This window comes from Papilio machaon, chromosome 25, assembly GCF_912999745.1.
Source record: "Papilio machaon chromosome 25, ilPapMach1.1, whole genome shotgun sequence".
In the NCBI taxonomy this organism is placed as follows: Eukaryota; Metazoa; Arthropoda; class Insecta; order Lepidoptera; family Papilionidae; genus Papilio; species Papilio machaon.
This window is the reverse complement of record NC_060010.1, coordinates 1513724-1535555: the sequence shown is the minus strand read 5'-3', so window position 1 is coordinate 1535555 and position 21832 is coordinate 1513724. Positions and strand designations below refer to the sequence as shown.

The 21832-nt window shown below is 32.3% G+C and overlaps 1 protein-coding gene across 2 annotated transcripts in view; it reads left to right on the top strand.

Annotated features, from left to right (window-relative positions):
* The window catches only part of LOC106713265 (pikachurin), a 115338-nt gene extending 98734 nt beyond the window's left edge, over nucleotides 1–16604 (top strand). For both annotated transcript variants that reach the window (XM_045684240.1, XM_045684241.1), the window contains 12 exons: nucleotides 60–204; nucleotides 3185–3362; nucleotides 8928–9346; nucleotides 9636–9713; nucleotides 11602–11747; nucleotides 12139–12415; nucleotides 12682–12776; nucleotides 13102–13458; nucleotides 13638–13844; nucleotides 14745–14831; nucleotides 15456–15559; nucleotides 16381–16604. In XM_045684240.1, coding sequence (XP_045540196.1) covers nucleotides 60–204; nucleotides 3185–3362; nucleotides 8928–9346; nucleotides 9636–9713; nucleotides 11602–11747; nucleotides 12139–12415; nucleotides 12682–12776; nucleotides 13102–13458; nucleotides 13638–13844; nucleotides 14745–14831; nucleotides 15456–15559; nucleotides 16381–16541 — 2254 coding nt within the window. In that variant the 3' untranslated portion in view covers nucleotides 16542–16604. The remainder of the gene's footprint in view (nucleotides 1–59; nucleotides 205–3184; nucleotides 3363–8927; nucleotides 9347–9635; nucleotides 9714–11601; nucleotides 11748–12138; nucleotides 12416–12681; nucleotides 12777–13101; nucleotides 13459–13637; nucleotides 13845–14744; nucleotides 14832–15455; nucleotides 15560–16380) is intronic.
* Nucleotides 16605–21832: the final 5228 nt, after the last annotated feature.

Below are 21832 nucleotides of genomic sequence, written 5' to 3'. Positions count from 1 at the left end.
CTACCTATCCCTCTGAGTTGCGTGCGTGATATTGTTGTTACATCAATGTGATTTTTCAGATTTGACTGCGGCAGCGGCGCTGGCATCCTCCGCTCACCGGAGCCGGTACGTCTGGGAAGATGGAACACGGTCTCCGTGTACCGACATCGCTGGGACGCCTGGCTTAGACTTAACAACGGCAAACGAGTCCGTGGACGATCTAAGGTTAGCTTTGTATACAACAATATACCTAGATACTATAGGTACATTCATTGTTTGTAGTGATGCAACGGATGTCTGTTTCCGTTTCCGCAAGTGCGGAAGTTCCGCGTGCTTTTCAACATCCGTTTCTGCTTCTGTTTCCGCAACTTTTATAACGGAGATAAAACGGAACTTTACGACGGCTGAGAGATCCAAATGCGCGGCGCGAGACGCGCAGTCCGTGCGCGGCCTTTCGGCACTTTTCGCATTTGTTTGTTTACGTACTATTTTGTGAATTTAAGCGCGTAATATTTTCTGCTGCTGTTTGAAACAAACAGTTTCTCTTGCTGGAGTAAACTGTCTAGTTGTTGTCCATATAAAATTTGACAACTGGCAAAATGTGATTATTTCATACTTACGAGTTATTTAATGTACTTTTGAATAACTGATAAACATGTCATATATCATCATCATTATATAGTTAGAAATGTATTTGTCGTTTGTCAACACGAGTGGTTTGGCGAACTTTAATTTGTAAATAGTGTAATTTTGTTTCTTGAAAATAAATTAAAAAAAACGCGTATTTTAACTTATTGCAGCGCAGTAGAAATACATACATTGAAGGCTAAAGGACACCAATATCCAATGCCTTAATAAATTAAAAACGAATACAAACTGTTTTTACCGAAAAAAATGTTTTTGTAAATATGTTTTTTATTATTATTTACACTTCTGTTTCCGCATCCGTTTCCGTTTCCGTTTCTGCTAAAATTTATTTTTGACATCTGTTTCCGTTTCTGGTTCCGGTAAGACACTTCCGTTGCATCACTAATTGTTTGGCTGTACGACCAACGTTTATCTCCACATACCTACGAAGACTTTCAGAGATATGTGTAAAGTCAACAAACCCACCCTGGTCAAGATCGAAGCGATTGAAGAACTAGTCACCTTAGATTAATGTAGGCTCGAGCATCTCAGCAATAATATCCATTCATTGAAAAGCTTTATTTTATATTATGTAGAACAAAAAAATAAAACCAAAAAATTATACGTCACCTTTTCGTTCCCGTCCTAAAAGTTTTCACCTTCTGTAATATTCTCGCTCCGCTCGTGAATAATATATACATTTCCTTGCCTAATTAAATTTTAATTGGCCCCCGATCCTTGCCGTTTCAAAACGTTTCACAAATTACTTTATACGTTCGCACAATTACAAAAGATGAGATGTTTTCTTTGTGTATTTTACTGGGATTTACATTTATTAACCTTTTATTAAACCTTGAATATTCATACATAATACCACGTAAATCTTCAAAAACCGGCAATTTAGTTGCTAGGCAACTTAAGCAATGCCATAGATGTTGTGAGATCCAGTATCAGAAATATATACCTTCATCTGTTATTGATTATTAGTGATAAGAAAGAAGTAAATGATAGATAATATTCCCATTAACATATTGAAAATAGGTTGCTTCGTTAAATCGCGTCTGGAAAATATTAAATAATTATTTAATCTATTTCCCTCGTCGTTATTTTGAAAAAAAAATATGCTAGGTAAAAGAATATACCCAACAGAATTGAAAATGTAAAGTTTGCCTACTTTCACAACTGCGCAACTATGGGGTTTCCAGGTATCATCTCCCTGGCCTTGTCCCACCTACGCAAGGTCGGTGCACCAGGTTTCCGTCCTCCAAATCAATTTCTCTGCCGTCATCTCCACTGTCACCCCCTTCTTGATCATGTCACCTTTCTCGCAATCCATCCATCTCTTCCTAGGCCTACCCCTACCGATGTACCCCTCCATACTCATACTTAACGTTCTCTTCGCCACGTGCAATTCTTCCCTCCACATAACATGCACATACCACGCTAACCTTTTACTTCTCAATTTTTCAGTTGCTAGATATAAACAGGTGTATTTTTAACATAACATTTCTTATCGACTCCAAAACATAAAATACAGATTATTTTAAGAAATAAACACTTAAAACTCAATCGTTACCTATATAGAGATTAAATAAAAACTCACGATGGTAAAATAAAAAAAAATAAAGTTGTAAAAGTACGTAATGAAATTTTCAGAGAAAACATAAATTACTTATGCTCTGTGAGCCGATTTCGCTCTTATTTCAAACACGTAAGTAAGTTTTACGGCAAAAGCTACGCTATTTCAAGCTTGGCTTTCCTTAAATTACGTAGAAAATAATTTCTATAAAAATACTCGTTCCGTATTCAACATTTAATTAGCGTAAGTTATTCTAATAATATATCTATATATATAAAAGAAAGTCCTGTTAGTTACACCATTTATAACTCAAGAACGGCTGAATCGATTTGACTGAAAATTGGTGGGCAGGTAGCTTAGAACCAGGAATAGGACATAGGATAATTTTTACCCCGTTTTCTATTTTTTATTCCGCGCGGACGGAGTCGCGGGTAAAAGCTAGTTTATTATACTTAAAATATACAAAAAAATAATGTTATTTTCTTAAAAAAATGTTCACAAACATTTCAAGTACATTGATAATATTTCTTTAAAAAAAATCCAATTGTTCTAGTTATCATTAATGAGGACAAAATAAAAAGAATATAAAGAAAGGCGTGAAAATGTACCTATTTGTGTAATTCCCAAAGAAAACCAGTTTTGTTTTACGTTTAAGAAAGGCTCGTTCATTAAACGAGTTACGTCTAAAAGGGTAACTAATGAGCCGTTATTAACTATGGCACAAGATAAAGGCGGTAGCGGCCGTGGAAGCAATTTCAATGATAAAATTCTCGTTTATGAAGGAAATGAAATTTAATTGTCGAAAATTAACTTTTTATATATCAATTATTTACGAGAATATTGTTTTAGTTTAGTTTAGGAAAAGAAAATGCGACTTATAATTTTCGCTAAAGAGAATTCTTTCATCACAAAGGAATAAACCAACATTTCTTGACCTCCGCTTTCAGTTACTTCTTTTAAAATTGTCAAATGAAATTGTACTGTATTGTATATCTCTAGGGTCTATTCTCCCGGATGACGTTCCGTGAACCTGTATGGGTTGGCGGTGCAGGCAACACAACTGGGCTGCAGAACAAGCTGAGTCTCTCGGAAGGTCTACTCGGTTGCGTAGACTTTCTGAGGATAAACGGTGACACATACAGATTGATGAAAGACGCGATCTCTACACAAGATATTGGTGAGTAACTACACTATCTGCCACACCTAGAGTCCTTACCACTGAGGGAATTTAGTATAAAAAACGTATACTCATCAGCCAGTTCTTTTCTCTAGTTAATGTTAGCACCATATACTCTTCCATACATCTCTATCAGGCGTCATATCTAACTTCACTCCTTTCTTACGCATCTCTTTCGATATTGAATTAAGTAATTAATTCATATCTGACATTATTTTTATGCTCAGTGAATAAACTGTGCAATATCGCGTACCCTTTTTGTTGCTTAATAAAATCTATATATAAAAGTCGTGTTAGTTACACTTTTTATAACTCAAGATCGGTCGAACTGATTTAGCTGAAAATTGATGGGGAGGTAGCTTAGAACTAGGAGACGGACATAGGAACTTTATTATCTTGTGTACATTTTTTTTATTCCGCGCGGACGGAGTCGCGGGTAAAAGCTAGTTTAATATAAACTAATAACACTTCTATCTATTTATTTACAAAATTTTACGTAACATTTCACTTAAAAGCTGTACTTAAAATGTAATTGCAAAGTTATTTTGACAACATAAAACTTTTAGTTAGTGGTACTAAAATAATATATAGCTTAGGTCAATTTAAGGTAATACACAATTCATAGTCTAATAAGATTGTAAATGGTCCGGTCGCTCATTGCCTTAACGAGGGGTCTTTTACGAAAAATTACGCGACTCAACCAAAACCGCGTGTGTGGTCCAATTTATAAGCGAAGCGATCTTTATCTTTACACAGCGTGAATGTAAATTCGTTTGTTTGTTACATGTTAAACGACTAAATCAATCACGATATAATTTGTTTAAAATGGAAAGTTTTGGTCTTAAGCAGTTAGAAGTTTTGGAAGACATCTCAGACAGGGAAGCAATTGTGAAAAAATTAACACGACAGTTCATTATGAAACTATTTTAAAACTACAGCAGTGCTAACAATCGAAACGACAATAGTCATAGAATTTCCAATACTTATATCTACGTTATTTTCTAGCACAAAGCATCTAAAACGATTCTTCCAACCATTTATAGCGAACTTGTGAAGCTTGCAATTGAGTTTAAAACGTTCCATTTTATTCCACAAACAGCCTCAACTTGGGCGTGAAAATGTTGCAAATATATTTTCACATGGCTTGAATATTTTAAAATTTCTTGCAATAGTCTAAGAAATATGTTGAATGTTAAATACAATTGTTTTTCGTTATTTTTGATTGGCTATCAAATATTAAATGCATTTAAATTTATTGCCATGTTCAATGACTCGAGTAAAAATGTGTGTGCAATAGTGTGTCCATTTCATTTGAAATGCAAACAAAACATTTCAATTTCCATTTTTAAATTAAATTATCAAACAAATAGACATTACCCAAGCACCAAACAGTTTTTCAAGTTCAAAATAAAGCTCAAGTTCAAAATAAAACAATTTTATAATTGTTTATTACTACTAATATTATAAATGCAAATGTTTAGATGGATGGATGGATGTTTGTTTGAAGGTATCTCCGGAACGGCTCAACAGATCTTGATGAATTTTTGCACACATGTAGACCATAATCTGGAAGAACATATAGGCTAATAATTCAGTTTTTTTTAATGCTGCGCGGACAGAATCGCGGGCGACAGCTAGTTGCTTATAAATAGGAAATTATTAAATAATTTTATGGGCGCGTACTGAGGCGAGGTAAATAAAAGAACTCTCAGCACCTGAGACGGCACTAAAGGCGGGCAGCAACGCTCTCTAAATTAAAATTTACAGCCCACGTTACCGAGTAATAAGTTTTCTAACCTTCGTCTAAGCAGCATTTTATAGCAATAGAATTTTTAAAACATGTACTTGCTCATTAAAAATACCAACTAAAGTAATTACTAATTAAGTCTTGTAGTAGTGAGTCCACAAGTAACCATAGCAATTAATTAAAAAAAACGACCGATGGAAAGCTAATCGAATGACGCTTCTATATTTAAAATTGGTTAAGAAATTCATCTAACTTACAGATTTAATGGAAATACTCAAATCAAAGAACATGTTGTATATGTCATCATCTCCCTGGCCTTTTCCCACTCACGTGGTGTCGGCACACAAGATTATAAAACCTTAAAGTTTTGGCTGTAGTTATTACGGCCGGCCTGTCTGTAAGGTTGGCGACAGACTTGGGGGGAATTTGTTAAAATTAAATATAATATAAAATAAATAATTCAAAATAAAGCAAAAATAAAAAAAAACTTGAGAGGTGTCAAGGGACACCCGGATGGAACGAAGTTCCTTTCGATTAATTAGTGAAGGAACAAATGTTTATTCTATGAATAAAAAACTTAAGTCTTCACAAGAAGTACGTTTTATTTCTATGAATTTTCGTTATATATTGTCACGTCGTTGCCATGGTGAAGTAGCGCTCATTCGTCTATAGCAAAAAGTGTCGTGACAACTTTTCGTAAGAATTTTTTCCGTCTAGCCCCCTTTCACAACGCGCGATAAGGAACTTCGTTCCAATAAAAATAAGAAAACATTATAAATAGAAAAACTTTAAATTATTGTCGCTGTAGTTACTGATCTCCATATACTTCAGTGGCAATGTTATTGTTTACTACTATGTTCTTGATAAGAGGTCTTGCTTTGGTCTTTCAGTACTTTAGAAGAACAAAATATCTTATAATTTTTTTGTTGGTTTGATTTTTGTGGTAACAAAAGATATAACGTTATTTGTGCACAAATTAAATTGATGCATTTTAAGTTAATACCAAGCGCAATGAATCAAACGCTCAATCCAGACATCTTTGCCAGTAAATCAACGAAAAACTTTAGCTACGTTCGGATTTAGAGCGTTGCATTCGGCAAACAATGTGTCGGGCGCCATGTTTGCGCGAGAAATGCATTGTCGGCGGACGGGGACGACGACATTTAAAAAAATTGCATTCTATCAACAAACCCCAATTCTATGCATATAAATAAGAGAGGATTTTTTTAAACGTTATAGTGAATAAAATGCTGACCCATAATAATACTTTCAAGCTATGCAAATTAATAAAAACACAATGAAGAGATTTGTAATTTATGACTACACTAGCTGTCGCCCGCAACTCCGTCCGCGCGCAATTAAAAAAATAAATAATTTGTAGCCTATGTGTTCTTCTAGACCAGTGATTGTCAAACTTATTTCTTTCACCGCCCCCATTGAAAATCAATTATATTTCAGAGCCCCCTAATTTTTATACAGCACTAAAACTTAAAAACCACAATTTCATTAGTTTACTTAATGTCAATGCCCTCCATTTTTTGGGCCTCTTATCGCGCCCTCCTAGGTTTCAAACGCCTCCAAGGGGGCGTTGTCGCCCACTTTGGGAAACACTGTTCTAGACTATGTTCTATATCTATGCTAAATATCAACAAGATCCGTTCAGACGTTCTAGAGATATCTTCAAATATCCATGCATCCATCTAAACTGAACATTCGTATTTATAATATTAGTAAGATAACAAGTAACTTAGTTGTGTCTATTGTAAGTTACTTAAATTGGTAGAAGTTTTTTATTCGTCAGAATTTCTGAACTATAACTAGATAATCTTCAAGTGAGTATGAATAATTCACGTGTCAAAGAAGGCATTAACCGTATTAAATCTCAAATACCAAACATGTTTCGATATATTAGTTCCACTTGGAAACATTTTCCTTTAAAACATTTTGTCTTTCGTTCATTCGTAAAAAAATTTTTTTCATTGTACCGCTTTTATAGGAAACATCCTCAGAATGACAATAAAAACCTTCCTAGTGATTTAAGATTCAAAATTAAAACGATCCTAGAACATTTTGAAAATACTCTTATAACAATCCGTTTGATGTTGCCAACATGAAGAAAATAATACAACGAGAGAAGTAGCTCAATAAAAGAGCTCAACAAAGCAGTGAATATTCCAGCATTGTGTTTTCCGAATCTCACCAAAGTTAAGCGGAATAGCGACACGTTTCTTTAATAAAATATGAATAAAATACAACCGTAAAGTATTGTACAATTTCCAATATTTAAATAGAGTTGCTTTTTAATATACTATGAACGAAGTTTTATTATTCTTCAAATTGACTTTATTACTGTGCTAGCTGTCGCCCGCGAATCCGTCCGAGCAGAATTAAAAAAAAACTTAATAAGTAGTCTGGGTGTTCTTCCAGACTATGTTCTACATCTGTGCCAAATTTCATCAATATCCATTGAGCCGTTCCGGAGATACCTTCAAACAAACATCCATCCATCCATTCATATATCTAAACAGTCGCTTTTATAATATTAGAAAGATAGTCTACCGACTTTGAAGACTTCGGTGTCATCTGATTTTGTTTCCTTGTGGCCGTGAATTTACTTGAAGAAGTGATAGTCGGTAGTCAGGACTCATTGTTATTTTTATTAATAAACTAGCTGTCGCCCGCGACTCCATCCGATTTAAAAAAAACTTGATTAGTAGCCTATGTATTCTTCCAGACTATGTTCTACACCTATGCCAAAATTCATCGAGATGCGTTTAGCCGTTCTGGAGATACTTTGAATTAAACATCCATCCACCTATACATTCGCATTTATATAAGTATGCTTGTATAAAATTTGGTATAAATTATTTAACATTGTCTGACAACTAGTCCATTTGTTGTGGAATAACAAATGACTACTAATTCCGACGTCGACAATCTTTTCTGACGGATTCCGCTCACGTTTTCAACAAATGAAGAGAAATATGAGAGTTTCCGTGTGGTCCAACTTATGACCTGTTATTCTATAAGTAAATCTATGATTTATAAATCAGTCTTCATCTTATTTGCGTAAATAGAAATAAAAAAATCTACTAGTCTTCTAATAAAATTTTCGTGTCACAATGTTAGTTACCATACTACTCCGAAACAGATTGACCGATTTTTATGAAATTTTATATGCATATTGAGTAGGTCTAAGAATCGGCTATGATCTATTTTTCATAGCCCTATTATGGTTTTTTAACTGCGCGCAGACGGAGTCGCGGGCAATAATTATTCATAAGTTACTTTCATGCTATACTTAGTTTCAAATAAATTCGCTTACAATTTGGACCACACGCAAACGTAGAAATATGTTTGTATAAATCAGATGTGACTGAGGAACGCCGCTCGCATATATTTAACTTTTGTTGTGTAAATATAAATATTTCGATGGTCATACATTGCTAAATACATAATATTTTCATAATATTTTACAAAAAAAATAGTATAGACGTAAACTAAAAAATTCATTAACGTCACGCTTACATTCAAATTCTTGTCTCTTGTTTCTTCAAACATAATGAGAGAGATGGCTATATATTTTACAAGCTGACACCCCAGTAAAAAAAAAAAACGTAATAAGTAGCCTATGTGTTCTTCCAGACTACGTTCTAAATCTATGGCAAATTTCATCAAGATTCGTAAAGCTGTTCTGCAAATATCCTCAGACAAACATCCATCCATCTAAATTTTCGCATTTATAATATTAGTAAGATTAGAAACCCACAGTAAGGATGGTAGATCCTATCTAATTCTAACAAATTTCTTTTCTACAGGGGAATGCGCACCTACTTTAGCACCTTGGAAACCCTACAGAGAACCGACTACCAGTGAAACTATACACCATAAGCACTCAGAAAGCCACGGAATATACGATATAAATGACATTGTACATTTCGAAGACAACGATATTGTTATGAGAGATGCAAAGATATCAGATGAGCAAAACAAAATGGACAATTCACTCGATGTATTCAAACATTACGATTATAAAAAAGCGAACAATATACTTGATGTTGATAATAATTTGAAAGATGTTAAAAGTGATGAAGTTAAAGGTGATCAAGTTAAAAGTGATGAAGTAAAAGATGAAGGGAAATGCGAATGTGAACATGGAGGGGGCTGCGTCGGTGGTGTCTGTTTATGCCCGTTAGGTTATGCCGGTGTTAAATGCGAGATAACATTAGATCTAAAGGTATGTAGATTTCTAGCCAGTTAATTCATTTCTATATTTTTAATAGTATAAAGTGACAAATGAACAAGCGTTGCAAATAAGTTGAGTGTCTATGACTTTCATTAACAATATGTAACAAATAATGCGCATGCGCTTCCTAAATTATTGCAGATGTCTATTGGTAGCGGTCTCTGGCACGTTTTCCACCTTGTATTATAAAAAAAGTTTCATTTCAATTAATGTAATATTTTTCATTATTTTATGAATCTATCGTAATTTATTAGATGTTTTACTATTGCATATTTTGCAGGTTCCCCGCTTCAATGGCTCGTCCTATCTTCGTCTGCCGAGTCTTGGTAACTCCGCACAGTCGTGGCTTGATATACAGGTATTTTATTTTATTTACGTAATTTTATATTCAAACTTTCGTGAAACATTATCATTAACTTATATAGGAACGGCTAAAACACTCACCTACCGGTGTCGGCACCGACTAGTTTCGAGCCCATCGGGGGCCCTTGGGCCTTGGGGATTTTATATTCGTTGAGGAAACTATTTCGTACAAATAACTTATATCATATATCTAATTGATAAATCCTGAGTTTTAGTAATAATTACTTACAAAAATGTTTATTATTTTGTCAATCGTATAAACAATCTTACTAAACGGGTATTTCCCATTGCGCCGTAAGATTGGTATGCCGATCGGCTCAACGGTAAACAACTTTAATATCTTATAGATTATTCAACTAAAGCGCAAAAGGGCCATTGACCAAATTCCTTGCCAGGTTGAAGGAAGTAATTTGACAAAATTGGGTCAATCGATATAACGCCCTTTGTATGCTAACGTGAACCTATAAGATATGCTTACCTTTGATATTTTCATGTGGAACTAGCACACTCATAGTACCTAAGGGCCGCCCTAAGTGAAGATACTATATTCACCACTGAACGATACAGCAGTTAGGATTACTTTTGAATTTTATAACACCATTGAAATAAATAAAAGTGAGTTAATGTTTTACGCAGAATCATTAAGTGGTCACTAAGTCCCTTAGTGAAGGCACTGCCACAGTTCGGAATTTATTGAGCAAATTAGGGGGGTACCTTTTAAATTAATCCCTAAGTGGCCTTAAATTTAATGAAAAAATAAAAAGGAATCAAAATCAGGTATAGATTCAATGTTTATAACAATAATATTATAAAGAGAGATAAATTATTATTATTTATAAAGAATAAACTTAAACACTACTAGACCTATTTCATTTTTTTTTCCTTTAGAAAGCTACCTTATAAATGATTGACATGGCAGTCACCAGGGGGTAGTGAGGGGTTGCAGCCCTCCCCCTAGAGAATTGATTAATGTAAATTAGACGATAAAAACAATTTCGAATGAGACTATATTAATGTTAGCTGCCCCCCATAGACCTTACCTATATCATCAGCTGGCGACGCCCATACTGAGTTACAGAGGCTATTTTAAGGTGTGCGTGTGTGTAAAGTTATTTTTCTAATTCCGCACGTACGAAGTCGCAGGCAAAAGTTAGTAAATAATAATATCGTTAAGATTATTGTTATCTTTGTCATTTTCAATAGCAATAAGAAAATGTGAGTAATTAAAATTTATGAGTGAATTTTCCGATAAAGCGAAGAAACTTTGTTCACGTTTCAAAGTTCACAGTATCTTGAAATCGATTAAGATGGGAAGAAATGAATCTCATTTTCTATCGTATTTACTGTTATTTGGACTCAGAATCATCTCAAATAATAAAACATACGTTCAGTGTCGGTTTATTATACTAAATCTATACTTAGGGATATCCTTAAAGACTTAAAGACTTTTCAATCTTTTTTTCAATTTGGTTAAAAACCAATCTAGAAATCGTAATAGCAAATAACAAGGTTCATCTATTTTTTAAAGGATGATCGAATTTGTACACCGTTTCATCCAAATCACAAGTAACTAAAATAATATTTTGATCGATGTCATAATCGTATATTGATTACAGTCGAATATTACTAAATTATTTAAGCTTCGGTAATACTACGTTAATTTAAAAACTGACGTATAGTGGTGCCGGCACTAGACTTTTTATATGTAAAGCTTTTTAATGTTTTTGGCGTTACAAGGTCATCTGCGCGCTGCGCGGTGCTTCGCTATACTTAAACGTTGTGTTCTGCGCAGCGACCAGTCAAAACTTCGCGCCGCCGAGACATTTAAAAATACACTACATGAGTGTAGTTGTTTTTAATTTCTATCGTGAATATTTTTCCAGATAACACTAAAGCCGACAAGTGGAGATGGTCTGGTGCTATACGACTCTCAGCGGCCGAGCGGCGACGGAGATTTCTTCTCGCTGCATCTCAGAGATTATTTCGTTGAGTTCGCATTCGATCTGGGATCGGGGATAGCACTTGTCAGGTAGTAATTATACTCGTATATTTTGAAATGAAACCCAAATAGATAGAAATTTACAACTTAATATTTCTTCCTTACTATTATGTATTTTTTCTTTGGTAGCTTTAGTTTGTAATAAGAAATATATGATGTTTTTATTGCAAAAATGTATTACTTATTTTTTTTCCAACCTTTTTTTTAGTTTTTATTACAAAAAGAAACTAGTAATGAAATATTTGAAAGTAATTTATTGAAGAGAACATAATATGGATAGTTTAATTTAAATTTAGGTTCACAGGTGATTCATTTTGCAAACAAATATATTTTTGTTTATTTAACTCGCTATAGATTATCTACTTAGTAAATATTTTTATTAGCACATGTTTCAAACTTATTATTATCCATTACATTCCAGATCGGCGTATCCATTAGAAGCCAACGCATGGCACAAGATATCAGTCAGTAGGTCGGGTCGTCGCGCGTCATTGCGAGTACGAGCCACCGACTTGAGGCCGACACGAGTGATGTCGGGGCCGACTGCGCGACAAGTGACGGACACGACGCGCTCGGTGACGTCACACGGTGCGGCGCGGCGACTGACACTGACGCAGCCAATGTTGTTGGGGGGAGCGCCGCATCCTTTGCCGCCGAGGTTGGCCTTGAAGTCGTCCTTCAGTGGATGTGTTGCACAGGTACCTATTTCATTTCAGTTATTTTAAGTGTCTACCTACTCTAACTTATCGTTGGTCATTGTTCGAAATTCTACCATAATTTAAAATCATTTTTTATTATATCAATAGCTGTAAGCACTAAGTTATTAGATGTGGAAGGCGGAGGACCGCGTACTGTGGAAGGCATTGGGAAAGGCCTATACCCAACAGTAGGTAGTTAAAGGCTGTTGATGATGTTGGAAGCACTTCTCCGCGTATTAATATAATGATTTTTATTTCGTTTCCAGCTGGTAATCAACGACGAAGAGTTATCTGTGGTATCATCAGCTCTCGGAGGAGTCAACGTCGACAACTGCGAGGACCCGAAGAATAATTCTTGCTTGTAAGTTACTCTGTACCTTTATTCACAATACGAGTAGATAGTTTTATAAATACTGTTGTCGATTTCTGATTTATTGATGATGTTAATTTTTTTTTTCTTGGTGCCAGAAAAATGCGATCAGATAGGTGGCTGTAAAGATAGTGTCGTTAAACTTTTCTTATTAGAAGTATAACTATCACGCTTAGAGTTATATAATGAATACTTAAGGCAACCTTAAGTATGAGGCATCTAAACCAATAGACTACTTAATTTAGTATTTAAGTCTACGTAGTGTAATAAATGTAAATATCTGTCTAAACTCTTTCTATAAAAAAATCTTTTCCAGAGACAAGAATTTATGTAAAGAATCAATACAACCATTCCAATATTTGAATATATCTGAAAACGAAATCCGTCACTCCATAGTCGCGAAGAAAGGATTTAAATTGAAATATCACAAAGTAAAATCGAAGAAACATCATTATACTGAAAAATACAAGAAATATTTAGCTAAAAATCAATATATTCAGAACGATGAGGCGATAGACAATGTACCAACAGACAGGCCTTACGATGGTCAGACGTACATGCAAGTTAAATATTTAAATGGTAACGAAATAAATTGGGGAGATACAAATTCTTATCCAAGTTTCACCGGCAAAGATAGTTTCATACATATCGATGATGAAGAAACTATGAAAAGGTAATATTTTAAAATGTAACTAATTTTATAAAGTGTAATAAAACATCCTGTAGTTATAACATTTAGAATTCTTGCTCACAATTCTCTTAAACGTCAAAACCAATCTCTATCTGTCTCTTTCATACACATATGCTCTCTTACTTTCTCTTTCTGTCTTTGGATAATGTTATCTCTTTCAGACTGGTAAGCTACAGTCTGGATATCAACGTGAGGTTCCGCGCGCAGGCGCCGCACGGTCTGCTCGTGTGGACTGGCCGCGCCCGCACGCGTGACCCCAGTGACCCCAGTGACCCCAGTGACCCCAGTGACCCACGTGACCCCAGTGACTCGCACCACAACGGAGACTTCCTCTCCCTAGCTATAGAGAACTCCGTGCTAGTGTTCAGGTATGTTGAATATATGATTAATCTTGGATTTCTAAAACCATAATTTCCTTTTAAAACATATTGTTATCTCTGTTAAGTCAAACATAATAATAGGAATATGTTTTATACAGAGATGTTGATCTCAGAAATCAACGATAACTGTTTCATATAAAGTTTGAAATTGTAATAATGTAATGCAATAGATATAACAAGAATATTTGTAACGAACTCCATCGTATTAAATAAATGAACCTGGTAGGAAATAAAATTACGAAGAACTCATATGGTGTTCCCAAATTGCCGTTAGAAAATTTTTAGTAATGTTAACAAATTATAACAAAACAAAACATGTGTTACCTTTTGTTTGTAAACCTTTTATAAAGGTATTTTCCTCTAGCTTTTAGCGTTTCGCGCATTCAATAAGAGCGCTTTTTCTTCTTTTTTAAACAAAAATTAAAGCTATTCCAATAAGCAAATTCTCTTCCATTTTTAGCCGACTTCAAAAAGAAGGAGGTTATCAATTCGACTGTATTTTTTTTTATGTGTGTTACCGCGAAACTCTGCCCCTGGTGGTCCGATTTTGATAAAAATATTTTAATCGAAAGGAAGTGCTTGCAGATAGGTCCCATTTTTTTGTTTTTTTTCGTGTAGACGCTCTCAGAACGCAAACAAACTGCGAGCCAATACAAGATTTTAAATGTTATAAAATGTTAGTAAACATTAGTAAATATTTTCTATTAGTGTAGGAGCACTTATAACATGTAACAGTTCCTAACAAAATGTAACAATTGACAACATTTGTGAGTAAATGTTTTTATGTTAGAAAATGTTTACAAACATTTTCTAACGGTAATGTGGGAGCACCATTAGGTTACTTAATTTTTTTTAATCTAATTAAGTAATAAAAATGTAATTTTTCAGATACGATTTGGGTAGCGGAGAAGTTGTGATAATAGCAAATCATACAAAAGTGGACGACGGTCTGTGGCACCGCGCGCGCGCTACAAGGTCACTTCATTATTATTAATACTTTATTGTTTAATCTACGGCTCCTACGAACATCGTCATAACACAAAAAAATGATTTTTCTTTGAGCCATTGCATCTATTCTACGTTAGCAATATAGAAGTACAGTAGAACATATCGAGAAGTGAAACGCTATTTGTTTTAAGCGACATTTTTTCCGATATTGAATTATATGTATATATTCAGAATCAGGGAATTTTTCTGATATATATATATATATATATTATAGTGTAAGGGGGCAAATGAACAGCGGATCGCTTAACATTAATTGATCAAACGCCTATGGACATCCACAACACCAGAGGAACCGCAGATGTGTTTGCCGACAAATTTTAAATTATTATTTTAAGACTATAAAGACTTTAAAACGTTCAAAAATCGTAAAGTGATTTTGCTCAAAAAACTACTTTATGCGTAGAATTTACAGTCATTTTGCTTCTCCCCTTTATAATGAATCTACTTTTAGATCTATATAATGTATATATATGTATAATGTATAATATGTATACTATATATATATATAATATGTATACTATATGTATAATGTATAATCTAATATATCATGACTTATAATTTTTTTAAATAACCTTTTTTTAATCTTAACAGAAATCGTCAAGCGGGAGTACTAGAAGTGGACGGACTGGGCTCCGTTGGCAAAATATCGCCCGGGAAACTCAAACAACTTAACACTGAAAATGGACTCTATATAGGTGAGATTTTACACAACTGACTGGAGAGTAATTTTTAGGCTTTAATTTTTTCGTTTCTATCACATTACGGCTTCCTATAGTAACGATTTGACCAATTTTTTAAATGTGTAATTCGGTTCTTATTCTCATTGTAGAATACTATTAAGGTTGACAGGCATAATTTTTCTTAAAATTAACGATAATCTTTTGAATTGAACTTGTTTTTTTTGTAGCGCTTATTTTATAGTTTCTTCAAGAATTTGGCACTAAAACGATAGAATGTAAACTTTTGTTTATTAAATTAATCATCACATCTTATATTTAATGTTAACATATTTTATACAGCGTCATCAACCTGCCCTTATCCCTATGGAAAGTCGGCACAGTATGTTCTCCATACATCTCTATCAGCCGTCATATCTGAATTTACCCCCTTCTTACGCATATCCTCTTTCACACAATCCATCCATACTTTCTTTGGTCTTCCTCCACCTTTATAGCCTACATTCAATCTCATTGCTTTTTTGTTTATATATGAACATCATTCCTCCGCATAACATGTCCAAACCACGCTAACCTTCTGCTCCTCAATTTCTCGATAACTGGCGCATATATATTCAATAATAAATCTATATATATAAAAGAAAGTCGTGTTAGTTACACTATTTATAACTCAAGAACGGCTGAATCGATTTGACTGAAAATTGGTGGGCAGGTAGCTTAAAACCAGGAAACGGACACAGGATAATTTTTACCCCGTTTTCTATTTTTTATTCCGCGCGGACGGAGTCGCGGGTAAAAGCTATAAATATAATAATTAATATCATGTTTTTTTATTTCAGGAGGATTGCCATCAATAGAATTGAACACGATGGGAAAATACAAAAGTGGTTTAATAGGATGCGTATCTCAAATATCATTGAGTGGAGATTTTGATATACCACTATCATTGTCAAAACTTCCTCACACAATCACAAACAACGTGGGGAGATGCAATCCATAATAATACATTTAAATGAACAACACGAGTTCATTTAAATAAATCCATATAATAAGTTCATTTTATACGAGCAAATTTAATTTATTTTATCTATGAAATGTAGAATTTGTGTGCAAATGTTAGATTTTATTTTATTTCTGAGTGCATTTAATTTTTATATTTAAAACATAATTTAAATTTAAAGAGTTTTATAACTCTAATAACATATCAAATTAACATCGGTGGCAATAACACTACAATATGTCATTTGATAAATGGTGTTGCCATAAAAATGAACTACCAATACCTAGTCAATTTAGAAAATAAGTAATATTAACAGTCCTTCTGTAATTTTTACGATTTCATTCAAAATCTTTTTTTTTTCTTGGTTATGTTCTTTTCCATGAGAATGGATAAAGTTTTCGAAGTGCTTTACTATCTAGTAAATATGAATAGAACTAACTATAATACTAAAATATAGTTGTACAAGTACGTTTGCACGCGTAATCATTTCAGGCCAGGGTCGGATTAGTTGAATACAAAAAAAATGTCTTATGAATTTATAAATTTGAATCGCTTTAAATTATTGTAATTTTTTAATATTCTTAGCTAAATTAATTGATTAAATAAAAAATACTTAAATTAAACAATGTACTGACGAGGTCGTACAATTACACTTTATTTCATGCTAATTTTATCCTTTGACAGTACTTTGCTATATAAAATAAGTTATATGTACAATTTATTTGTACTATGGACTTCGTAATCCGGCCCGGTATACTAAATTAGTTAATGAAATAGATGCAATTTGTTACAAGAGTGTTTATAAATAAAATTAATGTATACTTAGCGTTTGTATGTGAGAAAGTTTTTCATATGGACGTGGTTTAGAATTACGTAATTACATACTTTTACAATAGTATTTGTGTATTGAATTGAGCTTTTATATTAAGGTTTGAGTGTTGCCAGGTCATTTACAAAGTATACTTATTTGTTGAATTTGTCTTCTTCTCTAACTTAAAGAATCTGTGTAACTTTAAACAAGTATTCTTAAAGTAACATATTGAATTTTAAATATATTTAATTTATGTATCAAACTGTTAAATACTATAATGAATATTAAAAAATATTAACACAAAAAATGCCCTTCCAAAAATCAAAAATTGTTTTTTTTTTAACTCCTTTATGTTATTGGCATATTTAAATTTAACCGCAAAAAGCTTTTTTTAACAATTTTTTTTTCATCATGAATCACTTAAAACGTACAAAATCACCTGGCAACACAGACCGTCATATTTTTTTTTATTTCTCTGCCGAGTGCTGATTTGCTTTGCTTGAAGTTTCCAACACAAATGTTTGAGCACGGCGTAGTCATTGTTATAGAGTATATTTATCCAGTAGAATAATAAAACGCTTTAAATCAAGTGAATTAGCCAAAAACAAATCTTTCGTTTCGTCAAAGGTTGATTTTGTAAGATTTTTCGTTAATATCTCAAAATTATTCCATCTCCCTATTAGATTTATTGCAAAATTTATTTATATTACATTAAAAATCTAATATCGTTAAAAAATTAAATAATTATTTGTATTTTTTCCTTTAACTTTTGTTTTTCGATACATGCTTAACTAAAATAATGTAACAAAATCCCAAATTTTATAATCTACTTATTAATTAATCTTGGTTATAAAAAATTGGACCAATTTTTTTTTACTTTAAAATTATCAAATAATTTGTTATATAAGTATTTACTTCATATTTTTTACTATTTTTTTCTTTAAAATTATTTATTCGTCATATAAAAATAAAGTTTATTCGTAAAACAAATTACATTAATTTTTGTTGCATTTTCTTTATTCTTCAAATAAACTTAAACTTCCCAATTTATTACAACACATATAATGAAGTTATTTTTCAATGGGTCATACGCATAAAGTTGTAACTCTTTTTTTTAAGCAAAATGATTTTTTATTTTCGAACATTACCTTTAATATCTTATATTCCTGAAATCGAATATCTTCTTTAAATCATGGAATATAGTATTTAAATACACTTCATACATAACACTTCTGTCATTTATGTTTACTAAATTAGCCATCTTGAAAAATTTAATTTTTTGTGTTACGACGCTATGCGTAGGAGCCATTTCTCTAATTATGAATACCTTCCACTGGGTTTTCATTTAAAATTTCACACCAATCATTTCTGTCAATTAAATATTTCACAGGGTTTCAAATTATTTATTATAATTATAATAATACATATCTATAATGTTTTTTTTTTACAAAATACTTCTTAATTATAAATTTAAATTTTGTCAATTCCTTCCGATGATTTGACCTTTGTGTTGCCACACTGTTATTTAACAAAATATCCATGAAAATTTTATATAAAAGTTTGTTTTTTCTTAATTATATTAATTTAAGTTTATTATATTTATTGTATATGGTAAGAATTTGCATTATAACCTTTTTCATATAATTTTTAAAGCACGTTTTTATATTGATTACGGCGTTAAAAAAATATATAAGCTATTAAACAACAAAACAGTTGACAAAAACAACGATTTTTATGATGAACCAATTTACTATATCCGTAGCTCAACATAATATTTATTTCATATAACTAGATTTTGACCCAGCAAATATATTTATATATATATATATATATATAGAAAGGCTCTTACAAACAACATACTATTGTTATTCCTTTTTCTAACCGGCATTTTAAACTACCAGTGTATAAAAAAAATCTACTTGTGTTTTAATATTGACATCTCTAAACAGCTGCTAAATATTTAAAAATAGAATGTAAATTAAATTAGTTTAACTTTATAATACAAATAATGTGATTTTTATAAAATTTGCCAGAATTCGCTATCGTTCGTGTTGCCATTAACTGAAAAATGAAACTGCCGACGCTTGTGTTAAAATAGTTTTCTCTCTCTTTCTCTTTCACTTTGCAAAAAACAAAGTTATGAATCTTTTTTTGGTGTTTCGGCAGTAGAGTTTAAATATGTTATTAAACAGGTTTTTCTCAACAATATGTCTGCAGTTTGATAAATTTGTGTTATAAAGAGCCTTTCTCTCTAAGAGTAAAATGTTATAGATTTTTTTTAATTTAAATATACTCACATAGATCTACGAATAGCTTGGTCTAGCGTTAGTTTTGTATGTGAAACCTGTCCGATGTATTATACGCCGTTATTTGTACAAAATTATAACAATAAAAATAAAAAATATAAATGAATTTCTATTATTAAAACCTCATCTGTAAAACTGTGGCTTTCCGTCTAAATATTTGTTTAAAACAAAACGTTGTCTCTGTTTTTTTAACGAATGAGTGAGATGACTATATGTTAACATACAATTTTTTCCTCTGAAAATTAATGGTTAAGACACAATCTTCATTTCTGTCTATAAAAAGGAAGCTGAGAAAATCGTAACGTATGTTTTGTTTTATATTTTAGATTTCAATGTATTATTTTTTAATTAATCTATAATTATAAAGTATGTATTAATTACTTCAAGCAATATTTTATTGCAAATATTTAGTGTTACTTGATATTATCATGAGTAAGGAAGGAAACTAAGCGAATACGCTTATAACTTTTACTAGTGTGAAAGCGCCTTGACATTCTGTTGCCGCAATTTTACTGATACTTATATTCACAGGAGCTACTTATTAAGTCTGTAAAAGATGTTCTTTAACAAATAAAAACGAGGAGGTAAAATAATATAGAAGGAAATGAAGGACCAACGATAACTACTTATTCTTTAATTTTCTTATTAATGAGTAATTAAACAATAATCAACAATTATTAAATTCAATGAGTCACAAGATAATTAATAATGTCAATAAAAAATTCTGGCGTATTTCCCGCGTAAAACCCCTCAATCACCGCAATATAATTTGTCCCGTTATGACTTCATGTTGCCATTAAGAAAAATCATATCTTACTAATTTTAATTTTAAATGTGGAAGTTTAGATGGACGGAAGGATGGAAGTTTGTTAGGACGTATCTCCGTAAAGGCTCAACGAATCTTGATGAATTAGCACATTTTAAATTCCCCGCGGACGGAGTCGCGGGCGACAGCTAGTTAACAGTAACTAACGCTAAAGTTTTATTCATCAAAAATCAAAATCATTAGTAAGCTAGCTATTTTAAGAGTTTTTAAGTAACATAAATAAATACATTGAAACCATTGTGTAAATATAAATTCGCGTCTATTCTTTATTTTAATTATCTACTTATTCATCATATTTTAGCACGTAATATATAATTGTCTTGCTCAGAGGAAATTTCTGCATTAGGGCAACACACGAACAATCTGGTATTTATTTTAAGACTGGCGTCATTGTCTCTCTGCTACGTCACAACTTTAAAGAGACAAAGCTTTACTATTATTTTTTTGGGAAAACAAGCATTTTTTCCAAATCATCGAACTTCATAAAATGCACATACGTTAGTAGCTGATCTGTTTGAATATTAACATATTAAAAACCTTTTAAAAAGAAAAATAAAATCATGGTTTTATTCATAATAGTCTATTACTGTAATCTCATTATGAAGGTATGTAAATTAAAATTGGTTGGATAACAGTAAGTTAATTTATAGTTATAAAAAAACGGAATATTCACAACAATGGATATAATTTGGCCAACCTATGCAACTTTGCATAGCATTTCCTTTAAGGCCCACTTCATACATAACGACTTGAAAGAATTAATCAATTTCTGTAAACGCTAAATGAGGCATCGTTTATTTATAATTGATCATATATTTTTTTAATGTATTGACAGAAAATATACGCTAAATTTGTACCGTTTAGAACAGATATTCATTTTTCTCTTACACCTCTTTCAAAATTAAACTGATTTCGCTGAATCACTAGCTGTTAATTTCTTCCTCAACATAACACCTTTAAGATTTTCTCGTTGTCGTATGCGCCGGGTCTTGCGAGAACCCCAAGGAATCACATGGACCACTTTGGGAATCACGACAATAGAACATATTAATTATATCGCCTTTTGTAAAATTAAATCTCAGATTAAATAAGTCGTATCGTATGTGGCGAACTTTATATTGAGTCACCGCTTGCCTGATTGGTTGTTTCGCGCGACGCTAGTTGTCTTTGGTTTCTTCGCGCTACTTTAGTTGTGGTTTATAATTCAAAGAGAACGGAGTGTTATGGCATCTCGAAAATAAATTCCGAATTTTTACAAACTTTCTAACAGTAAAAAAGTATATAAAAATTATTTTCATGAATATAAACTCAGTATAAAATAAACTGTAATGTTGATATTTTAATTTTC